The sequence below is a fragment of the Camarhynchus parvulus genome, chromosome 5 (assembly GCF_901933205.1).
Source record: "Camarhynchus parvulus chromosome 5, STF_HiC, whole genome shotgun sequence".
Lineage (NCBI taxonomy): Eukaryota > Metazoa > Chordata > Aves > Passeriformes > Thraupidae > Camarhynchus > Camarhynchus parvulus.
In genome coordinates this window covers 37,657,852-37,677,712 of record NC_044575.1, presented here as the reverse complement: position 1 = coordinate 37,677,712, position 19,861 = coordinate 37,657,852, and the positions used below count along the sequence as shown (strand labels likewise).

Sequence of the window (19,861 nt, the reverse complement as noted above, 5' to 3'; positions counted from 1 at the left end):
GCCAATTTTTTACATGAACAGTCATAAGCATGTTCCTGCACAGCAGGATGTGGTCAAACTATTCAAAGCTGTAAAACCAGGTTTGCTTGCCAGTTATGCTATTGCTTCAAGATCAGTGTACAAGAGGTAATACTTTGCCAGCCATGAAACCACTGCTATTCCTTAAGAGCAAATTGTATATATCTTTAATATTTAAAACTCTGTATAGAAATGACTGTTACCAATTAAAAACCTCCCACATTTACAGAATTAGTTAGGACTGGAAACATATCAAACACACCATTTCCTAATCTCTTAATGAGCTTTAAAAAATCACTTCCTTCAAGCTGTACCAATTAAAAGGTCCCCTTTCTTGTCTAAACCAGAAGAAAAGTAATTGTAATGACTTACTCAAGTCTTCAGCTGCCAACCCTGTAATGATATTAACATTCCTGTCCACAAGGTGTGATGTGGCTGATAGGTTGCTGAGACACTGTACTGCATTGCCTCCTGCTGGAAACCACTTCTTTAGAGTATTTTATGAGGATCACACAATGTGACTATGCCATATGGAATCTCTACTAAGTGTCTGTCACTCACTGGATTACTCAAGCAAGAGAGATTTCTCAAGAAAGGTAAAACTGCATTATGATCAACTGGACAAACATTTTTTTCCTTGAATGAGTTAAGACAAAACTGAATGTTACAGACAAGAAAATGATGTTTTATTTCTTTCAGAGGATCAGTCATAAAACACACTGTAGATCCTCAGTATCACAGAATATCTGTTCACTAACAAACATATCTTAGCAAATACAACCAAACTGTTGAGTTTGTTTTTTTAAGGGGGTTGATACAGGAGAAGATGGATGTCAATGTTTAGCCATGCTTTAGTTGTTTGTTTATTATTCACTTGAAAATACATACTAAAAGTAGTATCAAATATTTGAGTTTATACCATTTCATTTGTTTTCACACATACAAAAAGTAGTTTGCATATTTGCTTAGCAATCTAGTGAAAGATCTGAGATTACATACACTTGCACAGCTCAATACAGTGAGAGAAGTGCCTCAATCTGCTTCCTAGTAAGAAGCAATGCTCACGCTGGAAAACTCAAAAAATACAGAGAGGTTCTTGGATGTTACAGCTAGAAAAAAAAACGTTTTTATGGCCTTTCCAAGACATGGATAGTGCTCTTCATTTTTTGAAGAATAAATGAATTCAAATAAAATCTAAACAGAAGAATCACAACAAGCTATATCATTGAGTATGCTGCAACTGCAGTCCAACTAAATGCAGCTCAGTAGTATAGCTACCAAAAAAAGCATGATGAAACTGAATTTAAAAGACTAGTTGGAAGTAATCTGTATTTACCTGGTCATAGGAAATGCATAGTTTAAAGACTGTCCATTTTCCATAAATGTACTTTATTCCTCACTTGAAATCAAAGCAATGTGTTTAAGCTGTGAAGGTTTTCATATTATTGTTTCTTACTTGGAAAAATCAGAAATCCTGTGAGTTAACCCTCAAAAGCTAGACACTACCTAGGCTTGCTGTGCTCAATTCCCAAATGCCAGGCTATTGTGAAGGAAATCACAGCAAAAAGCAATAGATGCAGCTTCACTAAACACAGTCAGGCCAGACTCTTGTTATTGTGTAGGCAGCTGTCTATCATATGGAATCAGCTCAGGTGGTCACTCAAATGACGTTGCTGTCTCCAGCACCATGCAACAGCAACCAGGAATAAAGCAACACCATGTGTCATGAAACATTCAACCTCCATTGCCCAGTGACCCCTGAACTTTACAAATGCATTTTTCAGAGGACAGACATAGCATGCTAATGGTTTACTCTATTTCTGCTTCTTCTCAATCTGCTCTCAATTCCCCCCTTCATATTTGATGTCACTTCCACAAATAGAAACAGATTTTAACTTGCATTGTTAGGAATGCCTGAGGCAACCCCAGATCTAACTTCCAATAATTTGCACTTGTTATGCTAAGCATATACATCCCCTGAATTATATCTAGTCCCTTTGTGGTCTAATGTAGAATCCCTCTCCTATTGTTCTTGCTGTTAGCACTGTAATAACTACTGCTATTGCAATGTTAACAAAAGACTACTAATAATTCAAGTATGGTACGAATTCCCAAGGAATCATCAAGTGAGAAACACAGGTTGAAAAGGTAGCTTCAATTCCAAGGACCTATTTTCTAGATTCAACAGTAACAGCTGTAAAAGCATCACATATTTGAAAACACATGATGAATAGTTTTATTAACAATTAATTTAAAACAATGGTGCTATAAATGGCTAGTGGTATCATAGTACTGCAGCTTAATACCAAATATTTACATCTTCATTTTGTCAGGATTTACTATTCTATTAATTTGTTTTTTCAGCTGCAGTATCTAGTTAACATTACCTGTGCTTTTTGCTGATATGGCTAAAGATAGCTTTGCTAGTGGTGACACCTGAGCCATTACTATCCAACATTATTATCTTTATTAATTTTCAAGCTGATTACTTGGAAAAGATTACTCCTTAAACAGGCAGCCTAAAATCAATTACATTTAAAAAATGTATTAAAATGCCTGACAATGAAATTCTTCTGACATTGATAGAAGTTGCACGGTCCAAGTATGCCTGAAAGTCCACTTCAACAAAGAACCAAAAACTGAAATAATGAAAACAAAAATATCAAGATCAGCAAAAGAGATCCTTCTCTTTTGCTGAAAGCTTTCCTCTTACAAGATGCTCACTTTTTGAATGTCCTGTACAAGAAGAAAGAACATAAACTTTTGGAAGGGCTGTTGGACGATTCCCAGTAGCTGTGCTGGGAAACATCCCAGCAATATTATTATAAAAGGAAAAAAAATAGACTCAGAAAGTAAAATACCACCAATAATACATTAAGATTTTTTGCAATACATACTCTTGACAGACACAAAAAATATTCTAAGCACCAGGCAGATGGAGCTTTCAAGGTTAAAGTAGGAGAGAATGTAAAAAATGACTGAAAAAAGCATGAAAATTACAGTGTTTGTAGAGGGGGAACTTTTATCAGAGGACTTCTCAATAGAACATAAATTCAATTAACGTTATTGATATCATTAAAGATCACGAAGCTGACTTTAAATTAGTTACATGTGGGCCAACTTTTGTTACTTACATTAAAAATCAAAATTTTCAATATTTGAAGAGTCAGATTAAATTTGTTGCCTGGCATAAGGGGCTTCATCCAGTCTAAGATCTTTTCTCAGGAGATATATTCCCTACTTGGTCTGCTCCTCCTTACAACTCTTTCCTATTGAGTTAAAAATCCATTAAAAAATGGTCAGTAAAAAACCTAAACTCAAACCAAAGAAATTACAGAAAAACTCTTCCATGAGATGAAAAATGCAAGGAAACTCTCTTTATGATGAAGAGAATGAAGACAATTACTGTTCTGTCAAAATAGGAAATTGCAGGCAATGAGTAATCTGAGCAGAAAAAAGAACCCAGATTCTTTCAAGTCACGTAGTAGATGGGTAAGACTTTGAGAGTCAAGGACCACATGCTGATTTTTATCTCCTGCATGTAAGGCAACAAAGGGAGGAATTGCTTGCATTGTTGCATGTGGTACTGTAACTTTCCTTTAATGTATATTTTTGCTACTTACAAACCTTTATAAATCCTTCTGTCCCAGTTAACTGTCATCCAATGCATTTCACCAATCTAGCATACTTCAAAACTAAGCCCTAAATAGCTTTTTAGATTGGTCAACTCACTGAAAACCATTTTGTTTTAGAAAGAAGACAGAGAGTAATGAAGTGCAAAAACCACAAATATAACTTTTCTCAGGAAACACAGTGATGCCATTTTAACAGACACTACTACCATGAAGAAAAAGTTGATTAGTAATCAGACATTTACTACAAGGGCTCTCCTTTGAGATTTTCAAGAGAGAAAAGTAAACAAAATAGTTTTCTTCCCCAAAAGTAAACCAACCCCTGCCCCCCTCCAAGAAAAAAAAAGAACAAAAAAATAAATTTTCTACTGAGTGATAATATACTTGTAGAGACTTACTTGAGATAAAGCAGCATCCCGTTGCTCTATTACTGCATTCATTTCCTCAGCTATTATTTTCTTTTTACGTTCTTTGGTCCTGTGTATTCGGTTCAGAATTATAGCTCCATTCTTCAGTATATCTATCCCTGTGTCTGCATTGTTTATTCTGTTCAGTAATTCCTGTAATGTCTACCAACAGCATTATATGTTAGTCAGACATGAAGTTTTAATATATTTTATTTAATATAGGGTTTTAATTAATAGGCACATGTGAATTGTAAATTGACTGAGTGAAGTTATTGAATTTTCATATTGCAGCAAAGATGTACATTATTAGTGTGTCAATTCTTCTTTTTCCCACATCTTAGTTCTTGAAACCCACTCAATTGAACTTAAGCCTCTAAGATATAAGACTGACATCAAGAAATCTCCTCAGAGAATGGCTTACCATGTCATTTTCTTCAGGGTTAATATTTTCTAGCCTAGAAAAAAGGGACACAGAAAGCCTGATCAGTAGCATTTCCTTAGTGCAGCAAAATGAGTTCGCTTTTTAAATCTTTAGAACCTCAAGTAATTTCATTCTACTAGTCTTTAGAGTCAACCATGACACTGAACATATTAAAGTGCCACCTGCTCGACTCCATCTTTCAATAATGCTCCATATCTTCAGCACTGACTTCAGACTGTTAAGTTATTAATGTTTACTGCTATATATGACTACAAGGATCAATTGTTCATATGTGCTTAGATGAAAAAAGTTCCCCAGTGATAGAAATGACTGATGCTTTTATTTTATTTATTTCTGGGCTTACAACTTTTACATGCTGGGATTTTTTTTTTTTTTTTTTACTGCACCCCAGATGAAACAGAACATGGCTTTTGTTGATAGGGTTTTTTTTTTCATTTTTAAGGAATTCTTTTTCCATATCTTTCTTCCAAAATGAAGGAAAAATCCCAAACCAGTTGAAGTAACTTTAAAAATATTTTTATTTTATATCTTGCATAAAATAGGAAGCTAAGCCAATTCTCTGCAAGGCCCCCGTTTAATTCTGGAACAAACCTGCCTGCACTTTCCTCCCTTTCTATTTCAACAGAACATATATTGACCTGTCAAATACAAAGATGATACGAGGAATTTAGTCATACAGCATTGAATACTGGCTGTGTAAAAGTAGTAAGTGACAGCACAAAAATCTAATAAATGGGATAGTACACATTTTATTTTATCTAAGGTTTGTTAAATGGACAGAGATCTCTCTTCTGGAAAAATGAGCATATTAAAGTTACCTTACCACTCCACTGCTACTTACTTAATGGTGACTTCTACTAAAAGTAGCCTATGATATTTTAAGACAGATATAGTACTATTAAACATCTTCTACACAGCAACACTTCAGCAGTGCTGTGACAGGCACTGCTCCAAAGCCATGATTTTAGCTAAAACACATTATAGAACACTTGACAGCGTGCTACCACATTTTCCATTAGGTTTTTCAGATAACAGTACATAAGGCATAGTAAATCAATCAGTATAAATTTTTTTAAATTAAAAAACATATTTCAGAATATACTATCAGTGTATATTTCAGAATATACTATCACTGTTATATTTATATGGCATTCACAAGCAGGAACTACTCCAACATATTCAGTCAGCACCAGAACTAAACAAAATAAAGTAAAAGCTAACCTTTGCTGGGTTTGACTTTATTAATAAAGTAACACAAATAATAAAATAACAAACACAATAGTATTAATTAATATATTATTATAATAAATTCTCAGAGTTGGATCCTTGGTCCAGATTTAAGGTCCTACTTTAAGATCCTGTTTAAGATCCTGCTTTAGGTTTTTACATTGTTCTAAGTACCACTTCATGTGGGACTTAAAAATGGATCTCCAGCTAGTTTGTATTCACAATGAAAAGAACAGTATTTGTCAAAGTAAATTGGCAGGACTGACCCAGCTTCTCCAGAGGACTTCTACACCGCTAAAAGTGTGGGTCAACAAAATCACCCAGCCAACCAACAGGCTGGGTAAGCAAGATACCTTAGGGAGAATTGGGAGTGGAAAAAAGAACATGAACTTCTGCCATAAGCATACCTTCAGCATATAACTGCCACAAGGGATCTATCTGTAGGTATACAAACATCTCCTTAGGTGACAATATTTTTAAAAAGTAGCACCCAGAGCTGTGTATTTGCCCTGTTAAGTCTCCCTGTGCTGTGCATAGACAATGAATGAAAACATTATGATTTTAAACAGCAGTAATCAAGGATTCCTCCTCTCCCACTTCTAAACACATTCTGATAACATAACCCCTAGAGCCAACAGGGCTGAAAGAATTTTAGTTGTTACAGTTAAATAATGACAATAGAACTGCTCCAGCTGCTAATTTAAAGAAAGAATTAAGGCATTTGATAAAGGTTGGCAGGCTGTTCAATATTGCACTCTTGTAAAGTTCTCTGATTGGAGTAAGTCCAAAGCAGATGGGAAGAGTGACTTGTGCTCTAATACTTGATGAGTGTGGCACAAGTAGCCAATGTTCTTTATAAAAATCCCAAACCTCTATGTGCTCCACATCTCAGACAGGGAACTTGACCTTTTGAACAACCACCATAAGGAAGGAAGAAACTATCAAGGGTGGTAGTTAGAAAAGAAAGCTGATGTTCTCCACATGGAAATCTCTTAAACCACTTCTGAAACTGTGAATGGCATCAGGGTATCAGACCTCTCTATAAAGCATGGGAAAGAACATCCAAGTGGATGACAGCTAGTACAACTGCTGTTCTCTAAATGATAGCAATAAAATGTAATAGCTTGGCTTCAAACTATCAGGCAAGGGAGCTACTGATTCTCCTGGGAACAAGTACTACTTTGGCATTACCAGTGTTTCCAGCGCCTTCTGCAATGACATGCTTTTGAGGAAGGTACTACGCATGTTCTCTGAGAAATGGAGTTTCTTCTCTTTTCTCATACTTTTGCTTAGAACTAAGTCAGTTTTCAAGAACATGAGTGAAGCAGACAGAAGGGGTTGAAGGGAAAACAAGTGAAGGTGTTCTGAGGGATTCATGTGTGTCAAGAACTGCCACTCATGTGTCTATGGATTCCCCAGCAGAGAAAGCAGCAATATGCCAGAAACCCAAGTCATTGACCAAATTTGTTGAACAGAATAGTTAATTTTCAGCATTAGTTGAGAGCTTTAAGATCAAAGATCTTGAGTTTATGCTAACTGTTTATATACAGGATCATGTGATGCTTGAAGCCATACAAAATTTTCTTTACTCTTGGAACATACAAGATTACTCTATTAACTTGTAAATTCTAAAGAGTAATGGTAGACAAACTATGTGCAGATTATTGAAATTAATTTAGATAATATTGTCTGGCCTGAACTATAAAAATATCCAAAAGAAGATGACTGGTTTTCTGTCTGAAAGAGGAGTGTTCTTCATAGAACCAATTAATTAAAACATCATTGCCTGTTATTTAGTAAACCAACTACTGCACCTATTCAGTCTCCTGCCATTAGAAGCTTGTTTCTTTGCATTTCTCCTGGCAGAAAAGTAAGAGAAATTTCTCAGCCACTCTAGTCTTTGTGGAACTAACAAAGATGATCACCAAGATCATCACAAATCAGATGGCCAAAGATTGTATGGAGAAGCAAACTGTAGCTTCAAAGCTGCCTATATCCCAAGGGAGAAAGAAACCACTCTTTATAATTTTCCCCTGACTTAGTTCTGTTTAACATAAGATTGCCTGTTTCTGTTGTATTAAAATGGCATACAAAAAAATCTATGAACTATTAATTGTACCCTTATTACCTTACAAACTGCTCCTACACTAAAGATAGAGAAAAAACCCATATATTTTTACTGTGTCACCCATATAATTAGTAGAAATTTTGCTGAAGGAAATGTCTAGTGGGCTTAAAGGCTTGATTGATTTCCTATATGTTGCAACTTTTGACTGACATTCTGGTACTCTGTGTCAAAAGATCCCTATAAAATGTCACATTCATCTTATATCTCCCTCAATAAATCAATACTGAAGCTTTTGATTATATTTTTAATTTTTGTGATCAAAATTATTCACCTTCTCTCAGTCTCCAGAGAAAAACAGGGTTTTATAAAACAGCTAACAAATTAACCAATAACACAGTAAGACTAGCCCTAGTCTATTTTATTGCACGGATAATAATGTGCTAAGTTTTCCTATAACCACTGCTGAGCAGCTTATGACTGTCACAGAGTGACACAACAGCTTTTTTACATGGTGCAGGAAATGTATACTTACTCTTTGAGAGACTCTTCTAAACGCTGTACTTGCAGAAATGCTTCATCTCTCTCTTCATTGGCTAACCTAAGCCTTGCCATGACAGCCTCATCATGTTCCCGTTGAGCAGAATAAACTTCTTCCACCAGAGCTGCAAAAGTGTGTTCAACAAACAAGTTTGACAGGGAAAAGCACTATTAGATGCACTTATGTTGGCCTTTGCCACCCCCTCCTAAAATCAACACTTCTCCAGTGACCTTGGGATTATTCTGCATAAGGTCTATATTGCTTCTTACACACAACACTAAATTGCTGTTAATTGTTATAGTCAATACTTTAACATATTAAATAAAGCTATGTGTTTTCAAATTCACCCCTATAAAATCTAACAGGGAAAGAAAGTGATTTGCTGGGCATTCTGAATACTTGCTTAATGGAAAAGTAATTCTGAAAGCTCAGAATCATAGAAGACACTAGCAAGTTTTTTCTAGGACACAGAGTTAAAAGTAATCATACCTTAAAACTATTACCATCAGACTGCTTCCTATCAGGGTGGCACAGTGATATTAAAAATTCTAATATTTTTATAGTCTGTCTCTGGTATCACAAGAGTGGTACAGCTGGCATCTCTCCTTCTCTGCCAAGCCTTTACTTTATTGTGTAATATACTGTTATATTATCTGTCACAGCATACATGGACCTTGGAGCATTAGGTACCAATAAACTAAGATTTACTGTCTATCCTTAGGAGCAAACTAACACCTTCAAGTCATTCCTCATCCTGAGCTTACATTTTCTCCCTGCCTCTCCCCTGTCAATATGTCTAACACCATCTCTGGCACACTGCCAGAATCCTTACCCCGACCCTGCCTCCACTAAAATCTTTATTCATACTTTCATCATTTCCCTCTGCAATACTGCAAATCTCTCCTCACAGTCATCATAAAACCATGCATTCAAAATGTCTAGGGACTTTCAGGATGCTGTAAGACCGCTGTCACTCCAAGACAGAGGACTATATTCTCTCTCACTGGAACCTCAAAAAACTCAGCTGAGATCTATAGGTTCCTGAATTCTCCATTCTCCTTGGCCCTTTTGGCCCTTCTAGTCTGTCAAACTGGGTTATGCCACTGGGTTAGGAGCCAAAGTCTTCTAACATAGTGGTTCTCAAATTTTGATGTTTATTTCTCAAGAACTTTCTCTATTGAGCCATTGCTGCTGGGCTTCCTTACTCCCTTCAGAACTATCTGCTCCTCTCTAAACCACTCCTTAAGTCACTACAATCTCAAAGAAACTCTTCCTCCCTCTTTACTTCCTCCCTTTTACTAAAAGCCTAGAACTTTTGTCCCTCCATTCTTGCCTAAACTGAGATCAACTTTTTTGCCTTTATTTGTTATTTTACTCTTACTTCACCTCTGTACATTATTGCACAAAAAACTCCATAGCGGAATATATAATGAAACATTATATTGTTCTTCACAGAATGAAACAATAGAAACACAGTAGCATATTTTTGTAGCAACTGTATTACTGGCATAAAATACATTTTATCAGTACCAAGGAAAAAGGAATCTTGTCCTCAAGCAGGGGAGAAGACTGTCACTGAGGAGTAAGGAAGCATTTTTTGCAGGCCTCGCGAAAGGTTGCAGGCTAACAGCCCATTACACAAAATCAGACAGGGAAAGGCTAAATGTTAATTGTGAAAGTGCAGTCCTTCCCCTCACAGAAAGTCTGCAGAGGAGCCACAAGCCTAGTCATCAGGTCAGAGCTGTAACAGTTGTGTCCCAACAACAACACCAAAAGAAATTCAGCATTGGAAGCACAGATTTTGAAATGTATGCAAAAATTAACAAACACTGATTAAATTCTCTTTAATCCAGAAGTATAGTGTTGGGTTTTTTTTCTTGAGGATCTATTTCCCCTGTTTGCAACAAGAAAACTTTGCTTGATGTGGAATGGAAAAACTAAGGACTAAGGCAGCTGTAACACTACATTTGCACTGGCTGGTATCCAGCAATAAGTTTGCAGCACTTGCAGAGAATGCATCTGATATCTGCAAAGGTAGGTGGCTCAGCAAGGACAAGCAAAAACCATAGGAGGTAACCTAGGCTGTGCATTTCAGCTCACTAGACTTCCACTTCAATTGCTGAGATCTGTGATGGCAGGGAAACTAGTGCCAGAGCAATGACTGCCTGGGTAAACTACAGCTCAACTGCTATGTCCTGACTGGATCTGGAATACACAGGCAGTTTGATTTGGTATGGTAATTATTACCTATCAGTACCTAAATATATTTGTTTGCCATGGTTTCTCCAGTAAATTATGTCAGTTTATCTAGCATCATAACAGAGACACTTCACAGAGAACCCTTTTCATAAAGCTGCAAGTGGAAACACTATGCAATTTTCACCTTGAAAACAACTGCTGCAATGAATTGAAAGTTGTCTAAAATAACTGAAGATTTGGCACTTATTACTATTATGAGGTTAATTATTTGCCAGTTTAGCTAACTTCTTTCTGGCCTGTTCAAGTGCACCACTTCTGTCAGACCTTAGAACACCCTCACCTCAGCATGAAACCCCACAGTTTGTTGACTGCTGCAGTGGATCTTCAATGCACATGTACACGTAGAGCGACTGTCTTTTGGCATATCTCAGTCCTCCTCTGCATAAATATGGCCAGTGGTAATAATGACTATACAGGCTTTTAAAAAACAGATTTTTTTCTTCCTTGTCATTAAACCAAAGTAATGTACATGTAACAGTATGAAAGCATTCAGAAAAAGATATTTTTCAAGTTATTTAAGCATCCTGCTTATCTGAAATCTTACCACCCCTGACAGCAGCTCAGATGCTAATTGCCTTTGAACAGTGACCCCTTCCCCCACCTGAAAGTCTATTACAAAACAGTCTTTTAACCAGCAGCTATGAAAAGTAACTTTAATTGAGCAATTCTTTCTTGTTGTTTTCTTATCCTTCCACTAAAGTAAAATACTGGGGTAAATATCCCACTGACCAAATCCACAAACTGCATTAAAAAATTCTATATAGTTCATGTAAATTCTATATTATATATATTTCTCAAATTGACATATATATATATAATTCATGTCACTTCTATGTCATTCTATATCAATTAAAAGTGTTTCTTAAAAGTCATATTGCAAGTTTAATACCAAAACAGGTTAGGGAAAATGTAGAAAACCATGTAAGATGCTTGCATAGTAATGTAAGTTAAAAAAAAAAAAGATACTTAGATACATGGCATATTAATACAACATAGCAATACTGACACTTCCAAAAGAAGTTACTTATTTAAAAAATACTTAAAGACCTCATCTAGCTCATTTTAATGGTCTATGTATGATTAAGTCACCTGATCTCTTCACTAGCCAAAGCTGAATTTAGGTTTGATGTTTTTGTTATCCAGTGGCTATACATTTCTGACTACTATTTAACATTTTTTAAATTCCTTTTTACCTACTCTAGGGAATATTATGACAGTCACAAGATTGCAGGTAGTCTGAACATTCCCCATTCACACTGAGCTATGGATGAGTCCCAAGTAGAAGTTCAGGACTGTAAGGACCACAGCATGCTTGAAATAAGTGAAATGCATACACATTTAGGTCTCACTGCAGCAGCAAAGCAAAACATTTTGTGCCATATCTAGGAAAACAAGTGATGTATAAGCTGTCCAGTTAGAGTCTATGAAAGAGTGACATGACATTCCTTCATATTAGAAAGAGTAAAAATTATCCAGATTATCATCCCTATGCTTCTTTAAAATGTGAGGTGAAAAATGATTGAGAGTAATACGAAGTCATGCTTCTAAATTCCATTCAAGATATGACATATCCAGCAAAATACTAACTCCATACTGCTAGAGTGACTAGGTGCCTGATCCAAAGAAAAAACAGATCCATCTACTTTTTCACCAACTGCTCTGGTCACCATTAAAAGGTTTTCCTTGGAGACCTTCTAGTGGCATACCAGCCACTCCTATCCTTTCTGTCTTGAGGCCTGACCAAGAAGAAACACAAATTTGTACAGAATTCATATTTCAAGTAAGAAAATGACTCACAGAAATGTAATATGAGCAGTCTAGTATTAAGCTAAAATGTGTCTGTTACTAATTCATATATATATAATGGCATTCAAGAGTTAAAATATTTAAATCCCAGAGAACTGAATTAAGAAAAAAAAATATTTTCCCATGCTTGCAAATATTGTAGTATATAAAAGTACAGCACTTTTAGTTTAGTTGTATAAACTTTATTTTTTAACATTTTAATAACATCTTTCTCCTTGTAACTAAAACCCCTGCATACTCTAAAAGAGCTCTTTATTTTAAAAGAATCATTATGCTAAACTCATCAATTCTAAAACATTTTTAGTTTTTAGTAAAGAAAACAATTGTAAACAGAGAGCTTTTGTAAGGTAGATAGCTATTACAAAGTTCACTTAGAAAATCAATATAGCATTTTAGCTGGAATTTGCTCATTAAACACCCACAGCTCTAATGCAAATTATGATGGAATGAATAAAGCAAATACATATGCTTCTTTCTTTTTATTAAATGTAAAATCTACTGTTAATTGCATCTGGTATGTCATATAAACTTTTCTCCTTAACTATTAAATGGAAGCTTTTACAAAAGTCATTAGAGATTCTCTTTCTTTGACTTGTATAAATTTCAATATTTGTTCAGTAAAGGTTCACAGCAGTTAAATTACATTAACAAATATTATTAGCTACTATGTAAGCCAACTAAGTAAAATACTTATATTGCAGGTAAAACAAATCAATGGGTGTTTACAATAATATTTGGATATGTCCATTTTTAAACAAGCTTATCAAATATCATGTAATTCTTAGTCAAATGAGAGAGACTCAAAGTAGATTTTTTTATCCCAAATACTCAAATTTGTTTAGTAAGCTAATTGTTTTCTAATATGGGCAAAAGTAAATATGAAGAAGATGAACCATACCAAGTATGAGTTTACTGAGTCAAAGCAGTGTACATATTTTCTTAGTTGAACCTGATTCTTTTGGCAAACTTATCTCCTATACTTTTTAAACCACCTTTAAAACAGCAGTACTGAGAAGGTGTGCTGGAAATCATTCTAGTTTAAACAGCGTTTCATGATTTTCCAAACATGGAACTTTAGGGGAAGCAAGGAAAGCACAATTCCCAGGATAAAAGTCTGTTTGCTCATTTCCTAGATGTCATCAGTATAAATAAAATAAACTGAGTAAGAGAGGCAAAGGAGGAAAATGTTGGGACTAAAAACATTTATGGCAGCAAAAATCACTTTTTAAAATTACTCATTAAAAAAAGTAAAATTAGAATACAGGCCAAGTCTTCTAAAGAAAATGAGATCATTATACACAGTGCTACTGTATTTCAGAAGATACAGTAAATATTATTACAATACAATAACTAGTTTTCAATATAAGTAAGTTTTACATATATATTAAATTTTATTTGACTGTATGGATATATGCTTGTTCTCCTTACAGAAATGCAAACCTGTATGCATTTTTCATCCACTCAAATTAGAAATCAAAATCCTCTGAGATTTCCTTCTATTAAATTTAATGACTGTGCTCACAAGTCCTAAATAAGTCAATCTTATCATAGCCAAATAAAGAAAAAAAACCCTTCATTGCCATGAAAGCCTTTAAAATGTGTCATTAAATGGTCTCTGCTTATACATGTTACAAAATGCAGATAATCCCCAGAAATGTTCAAATTCTAAAGCACTTACAGAGTTCTTATTCAGGTTAATGGCAAACTATCAGGAGCTCCAGGGCTCACTGTCAACTTAAAAATAGTGTTGACATGTTCTATTACGAAACAGACAACTTAAGTTTCTAGCTCTTTTGGAAAGCTAGGATTCATTTACTTTCAGTTATGACGTACAACTGAAAAACTAAAAGTAAAATAGTGATAAGAAGATCATAGGAAAAATATGTAAGAGTTTTCACCAGTCTGTACCAGGAGTTATAGACTAAAAGTAATTTACACCTAAATGTGACTTTATAGATAAAGCAATCTGAACAAACACTGATAGAACACACTGACTTTATTGCTCTGTGTTTGTTGTATGTATTTAGTGCATAGCATTCATCTGCTCCTACATTTCCAATGCTATAAAAAGAGTGTTCTTAATAAAAGGCTAAAATTGTTTAGTGGCAGCTCTGCATAGGGTTTTCTTTATGTACTCAGATCACAATTCAATTAAAAAAAAATAAAGTGGAAAAGAATAGGAGAGAGTATTATACACAGACCCCAAGGCAGTTCTTGTGAAAGCCAATCCCTGTACAATACTTAAGCCTCTGCCTCTAACACACTAAACACAGCTGACTTCAAAATTCAAACCATAATGCTGTTAAACTTTTTTTCTTCAATGGGTAATTGCTGATGCCTGAATATTTATTTTTAGGGGGAAAATATAAACATTGCATTAAAGTTTGCAAGTTATAATTTATCACATTAAAGGAAAGCTTTGTAATGCCCCAAGAAGTAGATAATTTGCAGACCTTTTTATTCCTGAATAAAAGCCAATTCTTTATGCTCACCTAGCACTTGTGAGGAAGAAAGGACAGACTAGTCATAAAAAATGCAGAAGAAACTAGCTTGCTTTTTACATACAATTTCCACTGATAAATAGCTTAGTAATTGACATTTTAATCTATGCCAACTCATCATATATTGTACTTCAAACAGCTGTATGCAACTTTTTGACAATCAACGATTCTGACAATCTGAAAGTAAAATCACATTATTTCAAATTAAGCTGTTAAAAGTTAAGCCAAGAATTTCCCAGCCATGACGCCCCCACCTTGTGCTGTTTTTCTGTTCTTTAGATGGATTGTCTACCTTCCCATACAGAGGATTCAAATCCTGCAGCTATTTTCAAAATTGTGTTATTTATCAGGAAATATTTTGAAAATATATTCAGGAAATAGTATTCATAATGAGCCATTTAATAGGACAAACCCCCTAAGAGTTATACGGACTAAATATGTAAATAAATTATGCAAGAAAACTAGTTTAAGGAAGTATATGCATTACCTTCTTAAACTGTAAAATATCATCCATATTTAGGTTTATAAATATGAGAGTGGGGAACTACCGAGTTCTCTTGGCTAAAGCCCAATATTGGCCTTATTTCAGTTTAATTGGAAGAGGATCTTGAATTCATCTTCTCCATGAGATATCAGGAACCTGGATTTCTGTTTGTACCAAAGGTTAATAAGAAATGTGTCTGCAAAAGTCAAACAGCATTAAATACCAAAAACTGATTATTATTCTGCAGGAGTTGTTCTGTCATTCATAATCTCTCCATGCTCCAACCTTCCACAGCTAATCTTTAATGGATGACATGCAGGAAAGAAAAATAACATCTAAAAAGGGACTCTAAAGTGAGCTTTGAAGAAATGGAAAATACTTTTCTTCTGTGCTGAAAGTTATTGCCACCCAAAGTTTATTACTGGCAAGATTACTTATTTCCTCTCACTTTATGGATATTAAATCAAATTAACTCTAAGCTAACAGCCACTTGGATATTTGTTTTTACTTTTGCTATTAAATCTATTGCATATGCATATTCAGTAATTATTTTTCAAGTTAATTTAGAAAACTTCAAATAATGTTCATGAATATTTCCACACCATATTCAAGAATTCCAAAATACCACGAATCTATATTCACAACATTTTAATAAAAACAGACCCGAAATAGGGACTTCATTGTAGGTATATTGCCCTAGTTTCCAGGAGACTGCGAGTTGTATGATATATACCACCATGTTAGAAGCACTGCTTTCCTCTTTTTCCACACTGTATTTCCTATCATTACCTTGGTCTTTCAGAGAGCATCTACAGTTCTCAAGCAATAAAAATGGTGTGAAACCCCTAACAGGGCTGGACTAAACCTTGCTGAGCTGATGTTGATTTAAGAAAGTATTAAATTTTGGTAACATTATTATTAAGATACTGGCATAAAAACATCCCAACTCATGGAATAGCTGTTGCTACAGAAAGATTTAAGGATAAATATTTTTATTTTATTTTTGTTCAGAATTATTCTTAGTCTCAATATATACTCTGATAGCAACAAAAATATTCCAAGAGTTCCGGTTCTGATGCCAACTATCTTATCTTGCTGCAGTAATGGCACTGTGAGAATCGGGCTTTGATATTTTTTCCAGTCTTACTACTATGCTCTATAACTCTCCCTTACACTCTACCAGCTCCTTCCTCTATAAGTTCATATATATATCCCCTGCTTAATTCTTCCATTAGGAAAAAATGAAGTCACTTACTACATCCATCCAAAGTGAGATCTGTTCTCTCAGCTAGTTGTTTTGAAGACTTATTCCTTTGCAATGCCTCCATCTTGATTTTTCAGTCTGTCCTCAGAAGATGTATGCTCCTTCCCCTTTCCACTCCCACAAGTGACACCCATTCCCTTTTCTGTTCAACACATGAAAGTTCTGCACACCCAAATTTCAGATTCCCTTTTCTGTTCAACACATGAAAGTTCTGCACACCCAAATTTCAGATCTGGCTGTTTTTCATACCCGCTTCCTATGTGGTGTTCCCTTTTTTGCTTACACTATTCTGATGTCTGCTGATGTCTGTTCCTTTATGGTGTGTGCTTCCTTGGCTTTTCCAGATGTTGCCTCCACCTCTGTTCTTCTTCATGACAGGGCGTGAAACTAACAGCAGCTTCTGACATTGGGCCAGAATGACACAAAATCCAACAGAAGAATAATGAATGAACTGTAGGAACCTGTGGTAACTATGTCCACCAGAAACAATAGCCTCTAATGCCTAAAAGTCTGAAATCAAAACTTTAAATTCTCTAATTTTCTTTAGCCATAACAAGCTGACATAAAGATAGGGACCCAAAGAAGTTTTAAAATACGTTTTCAAGGCTAACAAAATTTAAGAATAAAAAAAATCTGAAAATAAGTTATTTACTTCATACAGTATAATACTTTTCTTCCATCATGTATATCTTCTGCTTTAATACTACTTTTTCTTCTTTTCTCATGAAGCATTGCACAAATTTACTCTTTTTTTCTTTACTTTTTCTTTGAACAATTTAAAAATCACAAAGTGACAACCTTTGGATTATTTGTTTCTGTAGATTGTTGTAGCTTCATTTCAAAACACCCTTTGTCTTCACTTCTCAATTCTTTCCATAAGGTAAAGCCTATCAATTAGAGGGTTACCTTTTAAAACAGAATTCTAATATTCCTCAAAGCAGATAACACTTTTATGGTGTACCTTTCTTATGCTCTTTACAATATAATTTTGTGGAGTCACTTACTTATCACAAAGTCAGTACTAAGTAATAATAAAAATGCAAACACCCATATTTACAAGCTTCACTATACCATGTGTTACACACTGCAGTAATTAAACATTAACTAGTAACCTGAAATCAGAGCAGCATGTGTTCTCCCTTCCTCAAAGAACTTAATGCAGGGGGATAAGTTTTTCCTTGAACACACCGTCTGTTCTTTATTAGGTTCTGCTTGTCCATTAGAACTCTCCCAAAGGCTTTTACGAGAGAGACACACACAGGCTTCCACAAATCCAGTCTGGTTCACATAATTCCAGATTTTAAACCATTTATCCAAATTTGGTAACATTCTTAGAACTGTAAGACAGGAAGCAAAAAAAGTGTGAAGTATTAACAATGCTTCCTTTTGGCAAACAGTTTAAGCAGTAAGGAGCCTCTTGCCCTCTCTCTTCAGCATTTAAAGGATTTTATACTTCCTGTACTCATAAAAAGAGAAAAAAATGTTGTTTTTTAAAGGCCATTGTTATTTCACTATGTAGCTGTCTTTAAAATTTGGTTTATTCTTCCTTTAAAAACAGAATAAGCATGTTAAATTATTATTTCCATATTCATGCCACTCTGTTTTGAAGAAAAAATATGCTTAGGACATCAATAGAAAGTTTAAGCAGTAGTGTAGGAAAACAACAATTTCCTAACAAGTATTTCAACCATATCCATAAAAACGAAACTATCTGTGTTTTTGACACACCTTTCTTTCCAGGTTTTAATGAGCAATGAACACCTCCACCAAAGAGAACCATGTACAGAGGTAAAAACACTGGGCAAATATCCAGGAACAAACACAAAACTTCTTATTCAAGCCAAACAATAAAAATTATGCTTGTATTTAATTTTTTTCCTAAGATGTTGATTAGATTTGACTTTCCCTTCCCCCACCACAGAAAATCTAGGAACTCTCTTTTCCATCTATAATAGTCACACTATAGCATATTCACAGGAGTTTGTTATTAAGTGGAATGTCAGCCATCTGTTTTTCAGCTAGAGAGTTTATTATCTGCTCCATTTTCCTGAAGACAGTTACTCCTCCCTTTAGTACAAATATTTTGGGGACAGCTATTAGTACTATTAATACTCTATGAAGTGTGTGTGATCTATGAGGAAATAATTTTACCAAGCTAACACTTTCTTTCTGAACAAATGATACAATGAATTTATAAAAGCACTCCCATTAATGTTTTTTAAACATCTTCATGGAAACCTGAGATTATTTTTCATCTACTGGGTACATGTATACACAATCACTTTTCAATAATAAGAATGCCCAGCTTTATTACAGTAGCAGTTTCCACAAGCATAGAATACAAACTGTCTCCATGCTTGTATGTCTATCCAAAGAACAATTAACAACAAATATAAACACATGTTCACTTTCAGATATAAACTTAAAAACCTTTCCTTCTGAGAATTCATATAAACTTCATTCACTGGATATATGGCATCATCTGACAAAAATTCATTTTAACTACCAGAAGAGCAGATTTTTCAAGAACAGCACAGGTCCCTGGTTGAGGTGAATGTGAGACTATCTCCAAACACGGAGAGGGGGTAGTATTGCTCTGAACCAGCTAAAACAATAAGTGGTATTTGAACTGCTGGTTGAAAGGTAGAGGCACTGGTAATCATTATTTCCCCTTGTTTGTTCAGGACCTTCCAACAAAACAAACAACCTTTTTGTGATTGGATTGACATGGTGTTAACAATGCATTTAATGCCCAAATCAGTATGAATACAGGTAAAGCTCCTACTAATACCAGTACCAGGATGTTAAAGCCATCTATTTTCTAAGCAACTCTAAACAGCCACACATTAAAAAAAAAGTCAAATCTTCCCTCCTTTAGCAAATAAAGCTAACATTCAGTAGGCCACGTCATATAGCAACCACGGGTACCGTATGAGCCATACAGCCATCTGTTAAACGCTTGCCTACTGTACCTGCAATCCTTTCTGCAATCTTAGCTTCTGTAGCTCTGTCTTGCAATTCTAAGTCCAGTTTCATTGTCTTCAGCTCCTTGTCCTTTTCAGCCAGCTTATCTTGAAGCTGAATTGAGCAAATGGACAGTAAGATTCTTATCTGGCTGAAACTGTCAGCAAGTAATTCAACCACAATAAAATTGCAAACAACAATTTCTCATCCCCAAAATACAAACACTAAGCATTAAACCAGAAGTTCAAATT

The 19,861-nt window shown here is 34.9% G+C and overlaps 1 protein-coding gene across 3 annotated transcripts in view; it reads right to left on the bottom strand.

The window, feature by feature from the left end:
- MIPOL1 (mirror-image polydactyly 1) overlaps positions 1-19,861 on the bottom strand; it is a 187,392-nt gene that overhangs the window by 114,494 nt on the left and 53,037 nt on the right. For all 3 annotated transcript variants that reach the window (XM_030949640.1, XM_030949639.1, XM_030949638.1), the window contains 4 exons: positions 19,619-19,724; positions 8,327-8,456; positions 4,479-4,512; positions 4,049-4,219 (listed from right to left, as the gene is read on the bottom strand). In XM_030949640.1, the coding sequence (XP_030805500.1) occupies positions 4,049-4,219; positions 4,479-4,512; positions 8,327-8,456; positions 19,619-19,724 (441 nt within the window). The remainder of the gene's footprint in view (positions 1-4,048; positions 4,220-4,478; positions 4,513-8,326; positions 8,457-19,618; positions 19,725-19,861) is intronic.